This window comes from Pelophylax lessonae, assembly GCF_965119305.1.
Source record: "Pelophylax lessonae genome assembly, chromosome: 5".
In the NCBI taxonomy this organism is placed as follows: domain Eukaryota; kingdom Metazoa; phylum Chordata; class Amphibia; order Anura; family Ranidae; genus Pelophylax; species Pelophylax lessonae.
In genome coordinates, this window is record NC_138772.1 from 418,248,281 (window position 1) to 418,265,081 (window position 16,801).

The following is a 16,801-nucleotide window of genomic DNA, read 5'->3' on the forward strand; positions in this document are numbered from 1 at the left end:
TTTGCACAAAAGTTATCGTGTCTACAAACTAGGGGATATTTATGTCATTCTTATTTATTCATTTATTTTTTACTAGTAATAGCGGCTATCTGCGATTTTTAGAGGGACTGAAACATTGCCGCGGACAGATCGGACACCTAACTGACACTTTTGAGGGGACAAGTGACATTACTACAGTGATCAGTGCTAAAAATATGCATTGTTACTGTACTAATGACACTGGCAGGGAAGGGGTTAATACCAGGGGCGATCAAAGGGTTAAGAGTGCTCCTAGGGGGTGCTTTCTAACTGTATGGGGGTTGTACTCACTGGATGAACACAGAGACCTGTGTTCCTAAATAGGAGGAACACAGGATCCCTGTGTTCATCTCTGACAGAACAGCGGTCAGCCTTGTTTACATTGGCAGACTGTTGTACTGTCTCCATGTCTCCATGGGGAGAGATTGCGGGTGGCCAGGGGACATCCTGTACGCCGGACCCGCTGATTGGCTCCCCCCCCTGGCCAATCGGCGTGTGTGCGCCTCTCACGGCGCGTGTGCGCACCCCCAATATCTGTTACACAAAGCAACATACAAGTATGTTGTTTCGCGTTATAGAGCCAACCTGCCGCAGTAAAACTACGGTGGCTGGTCAGCAAGTGGTTAATGAGGACATTTTTCTTCTGTTTCTTTTTTAGTTTATATATTCATGTTTAATTTATTTTTCAATAAGCACATATAACAATTAAAATTGTTACAAAAATCACCAATCATATTCAAACAGCGTTCAAAGACTTTGAGACTTTGCCATCTTAACCTCATCTCTAACCAAATCCCCTCCCCTCTATTCTCTGCTAACTTCTTTACATCTTAGCACCTCTCTCTCTTATATTTTGTTTCGCCTACCCCTATCCTGGACTTATAAGGTCCAGGTGGTTTTACTCCTAAGCTATATCCCCAACCATCTCACATACCCAATATCTTTGTTTACTCCTCCATTTTATTTAAAACTCAACCAGTCCCCCCAGATGTTCAGGTATTTCTCACAAGAGTCCTCTGCTGCAGATATCATCTCCTCCATGGATCTCCCCAATCTACCCCTACGGCCCATTCCCTCATGCTCGGGGCTTCTGGGACCCACCAGAGGGCCGGAATCAAGCTTTTAACAGCATTCAATAAGTGGGGCACTAGCTTGTTTTTATATACTGTCACCTTTTTCTCAGTGCTGTGAAACAAACAAGTCCATGGTTCCACCTGAATACAATCTCCTGTAATCTGGTGGATTAACCTAGTGATCTCTTCCCAAAAAACTTGTATCTTTGTGCACTCCCACCACAAATGCGCAAACGTTCCAGGGGCTTCACATCCTCTTCAACTAGTTGGGGATAGCTCTGCGCCGAACCTCTGGGCTCTCTGCGGGGTAAGGTACCACCTAACAAACAACTTATAACACATCTCCGTCCTTAGATCTACCGAAGAATAACAAGCTAGTCTTAAAACTTTCTTCTTCTTTTCTTCATCTTGAAGGGGTCCTAATTCCTGTTCCCATTTCTCTAAGTAAGGTGGGTATATGTGTCCTAATTCCCTCAGTAGAATCTTATATATCTTTGATATGCTATGCTTAATGTATGTGTAGGAGCTAAATAACGTCTCCAGTGGTCTTATATTATCCCTTCTCTGGTAGGGAGTGTACAAAGTAGAGATCGACCAATTATCAGCAAAGCCGATATATCGAGGGCCGATCTGCACTTTCCCCGATATATCGAAATTGGCCACCAAGGTGCCCGATATTGCTGATATTTCGGGAAAGTGCTTGTACCGGAGTGATGCCCACAGCTTGAGGCATCACCCCGGTACTGGCATCCATAGCCAACGGTCGGCTGTCTTGTAATGACAACCGATGAAGCTGAGAAGCCGCTCGACTGTCATTACAAGGAGCAGGAGGGACGTCCCCCTGTCCCCCCTCCCGCCGCCTTCCACGACTCGCCCGGGTAGTCCGTCCCACCGGGAGACCCGGGCAACCATCCTGCACGGCTGCCGAAGAGAAGACCTGATCAAAGCCGCATTCGGCTCTGATCGGGTCTCCATGTAAAAACCCGGAAGTGATGTCATGACATCACTTCTGGGTGCTCGGCGCCAAATAAAAAAAAATACAGCATTCAATACAGCCAAATTTGGCGTTTTGAATGCTTTTAAGTGCAGAGGAGGGGTTTGGGGTCTTTAAGACCCCCAGATCCCTCCACAAGAGTACCTGTAATAAAAAAATAAATAAATAAATGTTTTTTTAATGTACACAAAAAAAAAGGCAATATCGGCCGATACTGATATGCGATGACCAAAATATCGGCAATAAAAAAAAAGATATCGGTCAATCACTAGTACAAAGTGGTGCAATTTTGTGTATCTCCATTTGCTAAGTGCCATATTCCCCCATTTTTGTGTTATTTCTAAAAATGTGCACATTCTGTTCCCTACCATTACATCTTGCAATGGTATCACTTCCTTTTTTGCCCATCTAACAAAATAATCTTCTTTCCCTGGTTTAAAATAATTTGTGTCTATTAATGTGCTTCTAGTCAACATACTCGTGCTATTAGCCAAATCCCGATATTCCTGTGGAATCCAGACCATCCTTCCCAAATCTGTCCTACTTTGTATACCTTCAATTCCAACCCAACTCTTGCCTTCTTCTTCTGTTTCTCTGTTCTTCTAATACCGTTTTTCTGCAAAACTGAAGCAGTTTTGGTTTGCCAGTGTCCAAATCCTCCTGTAGGCAGCAGTATAACCCAATTGTCTCAGAATAACTAAATCATGAGAGATAAAACTATAATCCTTCCACTTTATAAAACTCTGGTCCAACCACATCTGGAGTATTCTGTCCAGTTCTGGTCGCCAGTCCTCAGGAGGGATGTGTTGGAGCTGGAGAGAGTCCAGAGAAGGGCAACTAAACTAATTAGAGGGTTGGAGGACCTTAATTATGAAGAGCGTCTGCAATCGCTTGATTTATTCTCCCTGGAGAAGAGACGCCTGAGAGGGGACATGATAGCAATTTATAAATATCTCAATGGTGATCTCAGCATAGAAAAAAAGCTATTCAGTCCAAAGGATTGCATGAAGACTCGAGGGCATACAATGCAATTAGAGGAGAAGTGTTTTAACCTCAGGCAACGTGGGGGGTTCTTTACTGTTAGGACTACAAGATTGTGGAATTCTCTACCACAAGAGGTGGTTTCTGTGGTAAGTACAGACTTGTATAAAGTACTCGAAATTTCTACTTGAGTAAAAGTACAAGTGCTCGATCAAAAAGTGACTTGAGTAGAAGTGGAAGTGCTCGCAGAAAAAGTTACTTAAGTAGAAGTACTAAAGTATTCAACATTTTTTTTACTTAAGTATTGCAAGTAGTTTTTTCAAAAAATTTGCTACTTAAGTACTAAAAGTAAAAAGTACCAGTAGTTTTGAAAAAAAATTTCTACTCAAGTACTGAAAGTAAAAGTACAAGTACTGTGTTATGTAGTTATTAAAGAAAGAAGTCAAAAGTTTGAACATCATATTGTTTTTTATTATTTCAAATGATTTATTCAAATGATTAACCTGTGTTTGTTAGTAGTTTCTTGATGCACTTTAAGCGCTGTAGCACCATTTATTTGTTTGTTTCATATTTTCTTTTTATTGGAAAGATTTGGTATAGCAGCTTTTATTATACACAGCCTTTATTTTCGTATGCGCTGATTTACAAATGACATTATACACATTTTTTTGAGCTTTATGCAACCTGTCATCTACTGTTCTTGCAGTGGTAATTTTTTTAAAAGTAACGAGTAACTATGCAGCACAAAAAAAAAATACTTGAGTAGAAGTATCGAAATTATCGAAAAAATGTAGTGAAGTAAAAGTAGAAGTAGGAGAAAAAAATTATACTCTAGGAAAGTACAGATACCGCATTTCGGTACTTAAGTACAGTACTTAAGTAGTTCTACTTCGTTACTATACATCTCTGGGTAAGTATGGTTGCTTTCAAAAGACTCTTGGACGTACATCTCAAGGATCAGAACATTCAGGGATATGAGAGATGATTACGGCCACACACACCTACACAGGTTGAACTGTATGGACTATTGTCTTTATTCAACATCACCTACTATGTAACTATGTGTCCTTTAACGAACAACAGAAAATGGATTTTACCAAAAGTACAAAAATCCTGCTTTTGTTGTTACTGAAAATATTTCCTATCACTTTTTGTCCCTGTCACCACCTGTCACTAGGACAATAAGTCTGAAAGCAATAAAACAATAAAAAACAATAATACCTGAGCATCCTCCTCAATCAACCTCTATGATAATGATGTGTGTAGGAATGTAGGAGCTGTATGTATGACAGCTGAGTTCACTAGCAGTAGGTGCGCTGAGAATAAGTCTCTGACAGTTTCTGTTAAAACTTTATGCCTGTGAATGTCACAGGATGCTCTTTTTAACCCTATTATTATGACTTTATTTTTACTATTTGTGTAAATCCCCACTTGTAATTTTGATGGCACATCTGGAGGGTAAATGAAGATATTTTTGTGTGAGAAAATCTCTTTCTGCAGGGTCTGTTTACATGAGAATGTCAGAGGTGGCTGCATGCAGCAGTATGAGCATTGCTGTCTGGATGTACACTAAACAGGTTCCATAATTCCCGCAGCCACCCACATTCCTCAGCACAGTATACTTTACTATCAAGGAAATGAAATAGACTGTAAAGAGATTTTAAGCATGTAATATACTGCAGCTAAATAAAAAAAAAATGTTGTTTGATTTAATTCTCAATCCTAATACTTGGATTTGGTCCAGTCACAATAGCTGAAGGTAAGCCTGCGGTCTACGGTTTAACAAACCTCGCTTTCAGCACCTCGTTTTCCCAGTTTGAATCGCAGTATAGAAAGTATGGTTTCATTTATTCTTGTGATGAGAAGCTCTATGCCATAGTAGCAATGCACACAGACCAATTTATGGGGTATGATTATTTCTAAACTCTTTTTTCAAATAAACTTAACAGGGTAGCAAAATGTAACAACTTACAAAGACCATAATAATTAAAATCACACATAAATTACCATCATAGTACCATACTATGTTGAAAACTACATGATACTTACCCAGTCACATGCATATATTCACTCAGTCCAATCAGAGGTTGCAGCAGCTGCCCATACAATAATGTGAATTATAGCATAGTTGCCTATAATTTAGTATCCAGGGAATCTTGTCATTTAAAGCAGAACTTTACCCATAACAACTTGATAAAAATAATGTTCTGTAGTAAGGAACATACATTCCACAATAATAAGTTGGCTACCAAGAAGATGTGTGCTGTAAATTGCCTCCAGCATTCTTCCTTTTTCTTCTTGCTGAAGCCCAAAGCCCCTGAACAGCAGTAAATCACAAAGTGAAACTAAATCCATTGATTTAATGGTTCAAGAAACAGTTACATTCCTGAAAAGCCGGGATTGATAACTTTCAAATTTGCTTGTGTCTTCAACCGCACTGTCAAACTATCAAATGGCTGGTGTCATACCTGAATGATAAGTAAGTGATCTAGAAGGACTTAAAATAAAAGTGGAGCTTTATCCATAACGACTTGATAAAAAAAAGGTGTTTAGCAAGGAACATACATTCCACATACAGTACTTATTCTACCAAAATTAGTGTGTGCTATAAATTGCCTCCAGCATTGTTCCTTTTTCTTCTTGTTTGAGACTGCAATTTTGCTGAAGCCCAGAGCCCCTGAACAGCAGGAAATCATAAAGTGGAACTATAACCGTTGATTTAATGGTACAAAAAAACTGTTACATCCCTGTAAAGCCAGGATTGCTAACTGTTACATTTGCCTGTGTCTTCAACCAAACTGTCAAACCATTAAATGGCTGGTGTCATAATGGATCACATGTGCAGCACCATGGCAGTTGCAGATCAAACAGAAGCAGCTTCCTTGGCTTATAAAGGATAGGATGGTTTAATTCTTCTTTAAGGCTGTCAGCAGATCGGCCTCTCCAAACTTAGCAGTGCCTAAAAATGCCTAAAATGGAGAGCAACTGAGCACGTGCAGAGCAGGGTGAGACAATGTATTACTGGATTTTAAACAGTTATAGACACTTTTTTATGATGTTTTCTATAGTTATACCTGCAAAAGAGGCCAGCCTGAAGTGATCTAGCAGGATTTCATTTTCTGACTAAAGTTCCCATTTTAACCACTTAAGCCCCGGAGGATTTGGCTGCTAAACGACCAGAGGGTATTTTGCGATTCGGCACTGCGTGACTTTAACGGACAATTGCGCGGTCGTGCGACGCTGTACCTAAACGAATTTGGCGTCCTTTTTTTCCCACAAACAGAGCTTTCTTTTGGCGGTATTTGATCACCTGTGCGATTTTTTGATCACGCGCTATAAACAAAAAAAGAGCGTAAATTTTGCAAAAATAGCAATATTTTTCCCTTTTTTTATATGAAATTCCCCCCCAAAAAAATGTAAAAATCAAAATTTTTTAATATTTTCGGCCAATTTGTTTTATGCTACCTATGTTTGGTAAAAAAAATCGCAAAAAGCGTATTTTGATTGGTTTGCGCAAAAGTTATTGCGTTTACTAACAAAGGGAAAGATTTTTGTCATTTTTGTTGTTTTTTTTTTTAACGCGTAATGGCGGCGATCTGCGATTTTTTTTGCGGTACTGCGACATTGCGGCGGACAGATCGGACCCTTGACTGACATTTTTGACACTTTTGGGGTTACCAGTGACATTTCTACAGTAATCAGTGCTATATATATATGCACAGTTACTGTAAAAATACACTGGTAGTGAAGGGGTTAACTTTATTTGAGAGGGAGGGGCTGTGTGTGTCCCTAGGGGCGTGATTCTAACTGTGATTGGCTGTGGCTTCAACTGTATGCAGAGTGATCAATGGATCTACATAGTAGATCCATGTGATCATCTCTCATACAGAGAGGAGAATGACAGGCAGCTTGTTTACACAAGCTGCCTGACTTTCTCCCTCTCCCCCGCCGATCGCAGAGTGGCCGGCGGCGATCGGGTCCGCCGGTCACACGCGCGGGGGGGTCCGTGACCACGCAGGAGCGGGAGCGCGCCTCCGGCGGCGCGCGCTCGCTCCCTAAACCCTCACAGGCGAGCGACGTAGACCTACGTCACTTTGCCTGTGAGGGGCTGACCGCCGCCGTAGATAGTCGTGCGGCGGTCGGCAAGTGGTTAAGTCTTGCTAGATCACTTCAGGCTGGCCCCCTTTGCAGGTATAGCTATGTAAACATTAAAAATAAGTGCCTATACTGTTTAAAATCCAGTAATACACTGTCTCACCTCTCTCTGCACATGCTCAGTTGCTTTCTTTTTTTAGGCACTGCCAATCTGCTGACAACCTTAAAACAGAATCCAACCGTACATATGCTTTACATTCAAGGAAGCAGCTTCTGTTTGATCAGCCATTTGATGATTTCACAGTTTTGTTGAGGACACAAGCAAATGGGACAGTTGGCATTCAAGGAATGTAACTGTTTTTGAAACCATTAAATTGATGGCTTTAGTTCCTCTTTTTGATTTCCTGCTGCTCATGGGCTCTGGACTTCAGCAAAATGGCAGCCTCTCGCAGGAAGAAACAGGAGCCATGTTGGAGGCAATTTTACAGCACACACTAATTTTGGTAGCATAAGGATTCATGTGGAATGTATATTCCTTGCTAAACAACATTATTTTTTTATTAAGGTATTATGGGTAAAGTTTTGCTTTCATTTTCTGACTAAAGTTCCACTTTAAAGAGAAAGTAAACTTCCATTGATTATTTGTACCTATAGGTAAACCTATATTAAAGCGGAGTTCCGGCCTATTTTGCAACTTTAGTGATTCCTGGAGTTCTCGCTATGCTGATCAACAATTGGGCATTTTCAATTTTTTTCGGGGGTCCCTTACCTTATTTTCAGGGCATTTTTGATTGTACTTCCTCCTTCTCCCCCCTCTGTGGCCATGGCCACCGACATCACTTCCGCCTTTGCATTGCATCCTGGGAGCTATTTGTCATCACTCCCAGGAGGCTGGAATCAGGAAGAACTCCCAGAACACTCCCTGGAATCAGAAAGAAGGACATAGCAGATTACGCTGCGGCTTCAGATGCCCACATCCAAGAGGGCCGCGCTCAGACATAGTTTTTAAAAGAAAGATTTTGACTAAAATCCAATACTATACACCTTGTAAGTATGAGAATAGCAGTTCTGTAAAGGGCGATGGATTAGTATTATAGGGGTATTTTTAGTTAAAAAAGGTATTTGAGGCCGGAAATCCGCTTTGAGGCTTACCTATAGGTACTGTAAATATCTCCTAAAGGTGCACCGTTTAGGAGATATTTACTGTATATGCAGCCGATGACGTCACTGGCGGCTCCCATGCACATGGGCGGGAGTGATGTCAAAAGGCTCCGGCCAGTCCACGGACCTGGAAGGAAGACCGGTGAAGATGAATTTGGCCTCCAGCAGTGACAATGAGGGCTTAGTTTGCAGTTAAGATTCGCATATTGTTCTAGTATGCGATGCCTTTACTTTGCAGGTCATTAAAAAAAAAACAAAAAAACAAAAAAAAACACTGCTTTATTTCCTCTTTAACTATTGACCTTGCATACATATTTTAACAATAGGGGAGATATTGTTTAACCACTTGCGTCCCAGAGTGTTATTGTTTTTGGTTTAATTTCTGTACCTTATAATTTTGACTGCCTTTGTCCCTGAGCTTGGGGTCCCTCAGCAGTTGATAGCGGATTAGAGTTCTTGTAGGTCAGAGCATGGGGCTAAGGTCATATTGCAGCTTCCTCCCCTCTTTCTTGGCATATTTTCAGCCTCTGTAAGTTTTAGACAACTGCTATGTACAACTCTTTCTGCCACCTCATGCTGATTGATTGGGTGATGCAGGGTCATAGCTGGGAGAGCTTGCACTGTATCATGTGGGATGAGGTTTATTTTTCCTGCTTTATCCCTGTATGTGTGCATGCAATAGTGGCCACATACAGAAACATAAATTCTTAGATAAGCAAGTGCTGGGTCTTGAGGACACCATAGATAATTGTGTATGTCAAGCCAAATAACTTTTTTTTCTTTATTGTTTATTGAGGAACACAGGATTCAGAGACAATTGAGTTAAACTCTTGTAGGCAGCAATATGCCCCAATTGTCTCTGAATCCTGTGTTTCCAAATGAACTCCAAAAAAAAAAAAGGTTTTATGATGAGTAAAGAAATCCAATTTTTCTAGTTTTGGAAAGATGGGGAAGGAGTAGAACTCCTGTGGGATTTTTTACTGCTATCTTGAAATGCATTAGAGAAATGTACCTTTCTTTTTCTGTCCTGCCATGATTTCACTAGATAGGAATTGTGGGAAAATCTGCAAAAGGGACACAGACAGGCCTAAAAATCTAAATTCTAACCTCTACATTACTTAAAAAAAAAACAAAAAAAAAAAAACAAATTTATCTAGGTCCATGTTGTTGTTGTGAAGATGCCGTCCAGGGGAATGTTGTCAACAGTACAGGAAGTGAGGGCAAATCTCTCTAAAGCAGCCTTTCTCAACCTTTTCAACACAGGGGAACCCTTGAAATTTCTGGTCTCTGGGAAGCCCTGCTAAATATTAAAAATCTCCAACTCATGACACATCAGTGTGACAGTCAGTGGGAAGAATGCTCCTTACTCTTGTCATCATTGGGAAGAATTACCCTCTTACAGATAGCTAAAAGGAACAATGGTGTCATTGGGAACTTATCAGAGACCCACATGGAAGCAAAATATATTTAAAATATATTTAAAAAAAACATTTTTATTTTTCGCAAATATATTGGAAATATATTTGAAATGCTACAATTTTGGCCATATTCAATATATTTCTAAATTATTTTTCCCTAAATATATTGGAAATATATTTTTCTTCCATATGAGGAGGCAGAAATAGCTCATTGCTCAAGGAACCCCTAGCAACCTCAAGAGGAACCCTAGGGTTCCACAGAACCCTGGTTGAGAAACCCTGCTCTAAAGCCCGCTACACACTATTTGTTTTATTTCCGTTCAACCCAGCGGGTTGAACAAAAAAAAACTGTCAGCTCTGGTCGGGGCCACTGTACTTACTACAACGATCTCCCCGTACAATGATAAATGTTTAAGTACAACGATCTACCCCGCTTAGCTGTTGTGTACTGGCAGGGGATGAACCCCCCTACCAGAACTCTCTGATCAGCGCTCTCGGCCATTGGCTGAGAACGCCGATCGGGAGTTGGTCAACTGCTGTTTTTCCAGCATGCTCCTCCGACAGAAACTGGCCAAACGGCTGGCTTCTGTCAGAGAGGTTGGCATACACATGGGTCAAATGTCGGCTGTTTTTCTTTTTGAACCGGCCAATGTCTCCTGACATTTGGCTCGTGTGTATGGGGCTTTAGGAAGAACTGGGTAGCTGTATAGAGCAGACATCGGTTCTTACCCTTCTCCACATTATCCATAACAAAGAAAGAATTTTGGCTTGACATACAGTACGTGTTAATTATTTTTCACAGGAAGCATTTTATTCCTGAAATTACAACTTACAGTATGTGATCATGTTAATTACAAATATGAAGAGAAAAAATCTGATCACGAAAATCTCCAAAGATACATTTATTTCCAGCCACAATTTGTACAGTAACTCATCTAAGTGTTTGACCTCTTATAAAGAAAATGTTATTCTGCGCTATATAAGGTATCCAAAGTACTGTAAGTGTACGCCTTCCAACCTAATGAAATGTCCCCTAGAAAATTCCCTCTTATTACAAGATGGCCAAAACCTGCAGTAAAAACGCACTTGGGGGGGTCAGTCCTTTCTGACTCCAGGATGTCATTATAAGGGAGTGATTGGCATTCCTTTAGTTGGACTTTTTCACTGTAAACTTGCGCACTGCACTTAGTACTACCTTTTCTTTGGATCACCCACCACAGCATGACCTTTTCTATGTGAGAGGTTGAAAATTGTGGTGGGCAAAGGACAATCTGTGTCTGGAAGAACATATGTTCTTGGTGGTTTTTCAAAAAATATAATAGATATGTTGCATGAATATTATTATTTACCTTTTAGGTTTTTCCCCTTTGTTGGCTACTTCCAAAATTGTTAATGGGTAATTATAATCAAAATGTGAAATAAATATATAACTCCACATAGTATTTTACCTATTTCCAGCCTACTCCTGTTAATCTGAATGATCTTGAAGTGTAAACTTACTTTGTGAATAGTCCCACACTCATTTACTTCCATGAATTCTGTGACATGTATTCACTATTACCTGTTTATAGGCACGGAATTCACAGAGCCTGGCTTGCGAACTAGAGAGGTGCTAAGAGGAGGAGTTTAAGGAGGCGGAGTCAGTTCAGGAAACACTGTTTGCAGGCAGCAATGTACCATGGGATATATAGTCCTTAGTAAATAAAAGTAAATGGCAAAGGAGAAGCTGCAAAGCATGCAGGAAATCCAGGAAATTGTGGAAAGAGATGACTAGTAAACAGGCAGAACTCACAAAATAAAAGGAGATTTTTAAAGTACGTTGTTGATCAAAAATAACATTTTTTTGTATTGCATTGCAATGCTGATGGTATACAATTAAATTGTATGTTGTGACTATAGAACTCCTTTAACTACTTCTCACCCAGGCCAATTCCAACATTCCTCTCCTACATGTAAAAATCATCATTATTTTGCTATAAAGTTACTTAGAACCCCCATAAATTATTATTATTTTTTTTTTTTTAGCAACAGCCCTAGAGAATATGATGGTGGGTTTTGCTATTTTTTGGAAAAATACACTTTAATTAATTTTATTACACACAAAGACAAAATAGGGGTTAATTTACTAAATCTAGAGAGCGCAAAATCTGTTGAAGCTCTGCCGATCAGCTTCCAGGTTATTTTTGTGAAAACCTAATTGAACAATCTGAATTTAGAAGCTGATTGTTTACCCTGCACAGGTACACCAAATTCTGCACTCTCCAGTTTAAATAAATCAACCCCACAATTCCCATTTTTTGGTAAAATATAAAAGATGTATGCGTACGCTTGTGGAACCGTGCCAAACTACGGTTCTTAAAAATCTCCATACTAGTTACTAGTTTAGAGTTACACAGAAGGTCTTGGTGTAGAACTATTGCTCTGACTATAATATTTGTGGCGATACCTCACATGTGTGGTGCAAACACCATTTACATATGTGTACATGACCTATATATGCCTTCGCCTATACAAGGGGACAGGATCAATCTTACTATTTATGTTTTTAAAAATGTTTTTAATTTTTACACTTTATTTTTATTAGTGACAAGGGATGAACAACATTCCTTATAATAGCATGGGCAGTGAAGGGTAGTCCTCTGAAAAGGACCTTTAAAAGAGTCCTTTAAAAGCTTCCTGTTTCATAGACCATAGAGATGATTGGGGCCGTCTGAATAAACCAGTAATGGCCTGTTTACATCATGGCGAAACCGAAAGTGACAGAATACTCATCGCTTCCTGTTTCGTAGACCATAGAGATGATTAGGGACGTTCTGGTCCTCTGTAATCTCTATGGTAAGCTGGTGGAACACTGCCAGCTTTATTTCAGGGCTCCCCCGGTGGGACAGGAGAGCCCGGGAAAAGCAGAAGGCAGCAAAGGGGAGGGGAGTACCACTACATGTAAAAGCAATCTGCCAACTATTTAGATGCTAGGATTGCTTTTATATTACAGAGCATCGCCAGCCAAAAAAAAAAAAAAAAGATACCGAGATGATGCCTGTTACTGCAGGCATAATCCCAGTACAACCACTTAAAGTCCCTGACGTCATATGACGTACTACAGGCATAAAGTAGTTGTAAACCCTTACATATACCCAGTAAAGTGACTGGCCTTAGGTGATACATAGAGATGAAACAAATCTTCCTAAATCAGTTGTACGGTACCTGTTTATCTGCAGTCATCTCTTTTCTACATCCGTTCAAAGCACAGAATTTATACAGCATGCCTGCGCTTCAGAAAGCGCTGATTGGAGGGAAACCCCCCCCCCCCACACCTTTCCCTTTATATAGCACACAGGAGAGCTGAGGCTGTCAATCACAGGCTGTGTGCTGGAGCTCCCTCCCCGGTCACATTTATACTTCTTAGTGTCAGGAAAAGTGTCAGAAGTGACTGCAGATAGCAGAGGGAAGTTACACTTAGTGCTCTGGATAGAGACGAGTACACATTATAGAGGGATATGCTTTGTCAGATTTCATGTCTGAGTTTACAGCCACTTTAAGGATCTTTTGGAATCATGAAATGTAGTTTAAGTAGTTTATATAAAAATATGAGGATGTTTATAAAATTAGCATAAACTAACAATCTAGGGATTTTTGGATTTATACTTAAATTGTGCACTGGAACACAAATCAAATGTTTAAACAAATTATATTTAAAAATCAATACACATATCTCAGAGATATGTTATTTGCTGATATTATAGTAATCCATAATTTAGCCAAAGTGTAATGTCTGTGCAAAGTGCATTATCCATGTAAACTGGTCACATTTCACTACTGTAGTTATGGGAGAATAAAGATTAAGTTGATTGATTGTTGTTTAATACAGTTTTTTGGAAACACTCTGGGCACTTTATCTAATTATAGCTGAGCTCCAGACAAAGAGCACAGATGAAACACATATATAAGAGCTGTTTTACCTGGTAAAGGATTTGTATTTCGGTCCTTTCAGTCCTGAGATTTACACAGCTCTGCCACACAGCACTCTTCTTCCAACAGTGGAGATGCCCTGATCTTTCTCTGCTGCAGTTTCACTTTCAACTACAAGTCTCCTCCCTATCTCTACCTTTTAAATGGATGATGATAGGAGAAGCAACGTACTGATAAGCTCATATCTCTGTCACTCTGCTCTCCCTCTATGAGCATGCCCATTGCACTACAACATACTTGATTGGCTCCTTGTACTGTTTCTCCCTTCCTCTCTCTGGGCTCTTCAGTACAGAAGACTGCAAGAGGCTGATACTAAGTCTAATTCAGGTACTTCTTCTCCTTGCATTTAAAAAAGAAATACATATGATGATGTATTAACCACTTGCCACCCGTCTACAGTATCAATAAAGGAAGTAGCTGCACACCAATTGGAGAAAGAGTCAATTTAATTGCAAAATCCAAATGACAAACACCAGACGACAGAGGTGACTGCAGGTTGACGCGATTCACACATAGATAATGTGCTTAATGAATGAATCTCTGCGAAACGCGTCATCCTGCTGTGAAACGCGTCATCCTGCTGTCGTCTGGTGTGTCATTTGGATTTTGCAATTAAACTGACTCTTTCTCCAATTGGTGTCCAGACACTTCCTTTATTGATTCTGTTTCTTGAAGGTGAGCCAGGCCTAGTACCCAAACATGGAGCAAGCAATCTGATTGATGCATTCACCTGGAGCAGCGTTCCTTTCTGTTTTCCTGATTAGTGGCCAGCCACAGTAGTTGTACTACGAGCGGGCGGCAGCCCCTGGCTGGGCGATGTACCAGTCTGGGTGCGGGGCACGCGTCCCCAGCTGAACCGTGCTGTGTCCAATCAATTTGGCAGCTGATTTAAGCCAATGATTTTGGCTAAAGTCAGCTTGGCCAATCACACACAGAGCTCTGTGTTTACAAAAACACAGAACTCTGTGTACAGGGAACTGCGATCTGTCTGCAGGGAGAAAAAATAGACAGATAGTAAAGTAAAAGCAGCACATATTACACTCATTACACATTGTTAGGCACAGTTAACCATTTGATTGCCCCTAGATAACCCCTTCCCAGCAAGTGTCATTAGTACAATGTACAGTATTATATCTAATCGCTGTATTAGTGTCACTGTTAAAGTCAGTGCCAGTTAGCCAGTTAGTCAGCGTCAGCTAGCACCAGATTGCCCACCACACTATCACAGTCCCACTTTAAGTCACTGATCACCATCATTACCAGTATATTGTCATAGCTGCGTAAATTCCAGTATATACATCATACTGCGTAGACGCTATTACTTGCACAAACCAATTAATATACACTTATTGGGATTTTTTTTTATCAAAGTCATGCATCAGAGTACATTTTGGCCTAAATTTAAAATGACATTTGATTTTAGTGGATATATTTTAATAATAGAAAGCAGATTTTTTTTTTTTTTCTTCAAAATTTTCATTTTTTATTTATATCGCACAAACAAAAAAAAAAAAAACCCCAAAAAACAAGTGCCACCAAAAGAAGCTCTTTTTTGTGTGAAAAAAGATAAACATTTAATTTGTGTACAGCGTTGCATGACCGCACAATTGCCAGTTAAAGTAATGCCGTGCTGAATAGCAAAAAATAGTCTGGTCATGAAGGGGGTAAATTCTTCCAGAACTCAAGTGGTTAATCATTACAGAGCTGCAATAATTTGTGCGATTGATTTCTTCCTGGAGTTCAGCCTCAACCAGGTAGCATTTAGAGGGGCTGTCTGGGTTATTTAAAATTATTATATGTACAGCGTGTCCAGCATTCTGTTTTGCTCCAAACATATTTCTGAATCTCCTTTAAGCGGTTTTGCAGAATTTAGAACTATCATTCTATGTTCTAACAGTGAACTTTCTTTTCACAGGAGCCATATATTAACAAGTCAGCTGTGTGCGTCCAAGCTCATTTCTCTCTGCAGCGAGCTTATGTTATATTCCGAACTCTGGGACTGCGCCATCTGACAGTTGTGGATCTTCAGAACAGAGCAGTTGGGATGATCACTAGGAAGGATCTGATATCTTTGCGGCTGGAGAAGAGACTGATTAAATTGGACTCTGGAAAGCAGGATTCAGATGAAGAGCTCTTAAGATAGAAATTAATATGAGGTATTCTGAGGCCATGGTGAATGAAGTGAAAAATACAGAGATGTTGGCAGTATACCCCAGTAGTCTCAACTACTATAACTTCTATCACAGCAGCAAAATCATTTGCTGGGAAGTGTGGAAAGATAGATGAGACTTTTCTATTTTATTTTTACAATATCCTGTGCGGCATTATGTAAAGAAATGTAGCCTGAAATACGTATATGTATAAGAAATACTGAATACACAATTTCTCATGCTTTGCTTCTGACAAGTACAATAAACTAAATCTGCCGCTTGACTTGATTTTGTTTTCCTTCAATAAAACAATTTATTTCATTTCTAAAGTCCCCATATCTATGTATATACTGTAGTGTGCCATGATACAAAATATTTCCGCAACATAACAACATAGGATGTACAGATCTGAAATCTGAGTTGGTAAAAAAAAAATAAAAAAATCTGGGCGAACAATAGTGCTGATATCTTTTTATCTGGGATGGAGATCCATGTGATGGAGATCATACACACACAGAACAGTGTGAAACTCTCATGGCAGGGCTCCTGGTAAATAGCTAAACACACAATCAGAATATATACAGTATGTATATACTTCATGCATATAGCTCCCAACTGTCCCTGATTTCGAATAGACATGTGCAGAACGAACAAATGTATCTAGTTTCATTTTGTTTCGATTTGTTATTTGCATAAATTATTTTAGTTAAATTTGTTTAATCCATTCGATTCATTTTCAGAATTAAAATTTTCCAAATTCGAATAGTTTTCGAATTAATTTTGATTATTTTTTGAATTCGAAAAGTTTTCAAATTAGAATTCGAAAAGTTTATTATTATTATATCTCTTTCCCATTTCTTTCTATGTCATTGTCCATTAACAGTAGGTATAGTTATGTTTTTTTTATAAATCACTATACAGTCTATGTCTTTCTACTGACTC

At 39.6% G+C, this 16,801-nt stretch overlaps 1 protein-coding gene across 1 annotated transcript in view; it reads left to right on the forward strand.

Moving 5' to 3' along the window:
- Positions 1-16,132, forward strand: part of LOC309556272 (chloride channel protein C-like) — a 299,799-nt gene extending 283,667 nt beyond the window's left edge. The window contains exon 18 of the mRNA XM_082258707.1: positions 15,625-16,132. Coding sequence (XP_082114833.1) covers positions 15,625-15,852 — 228 coding nt within the window. The 3' untranslated portion in view covers positions 15,853-16,132. The remainder of the gene's footprint in view (positions 1-15,624) is intronic.
- The last annotated feature ends 669 nt before the right edge of the window (positions 16,133-16,801 follow it).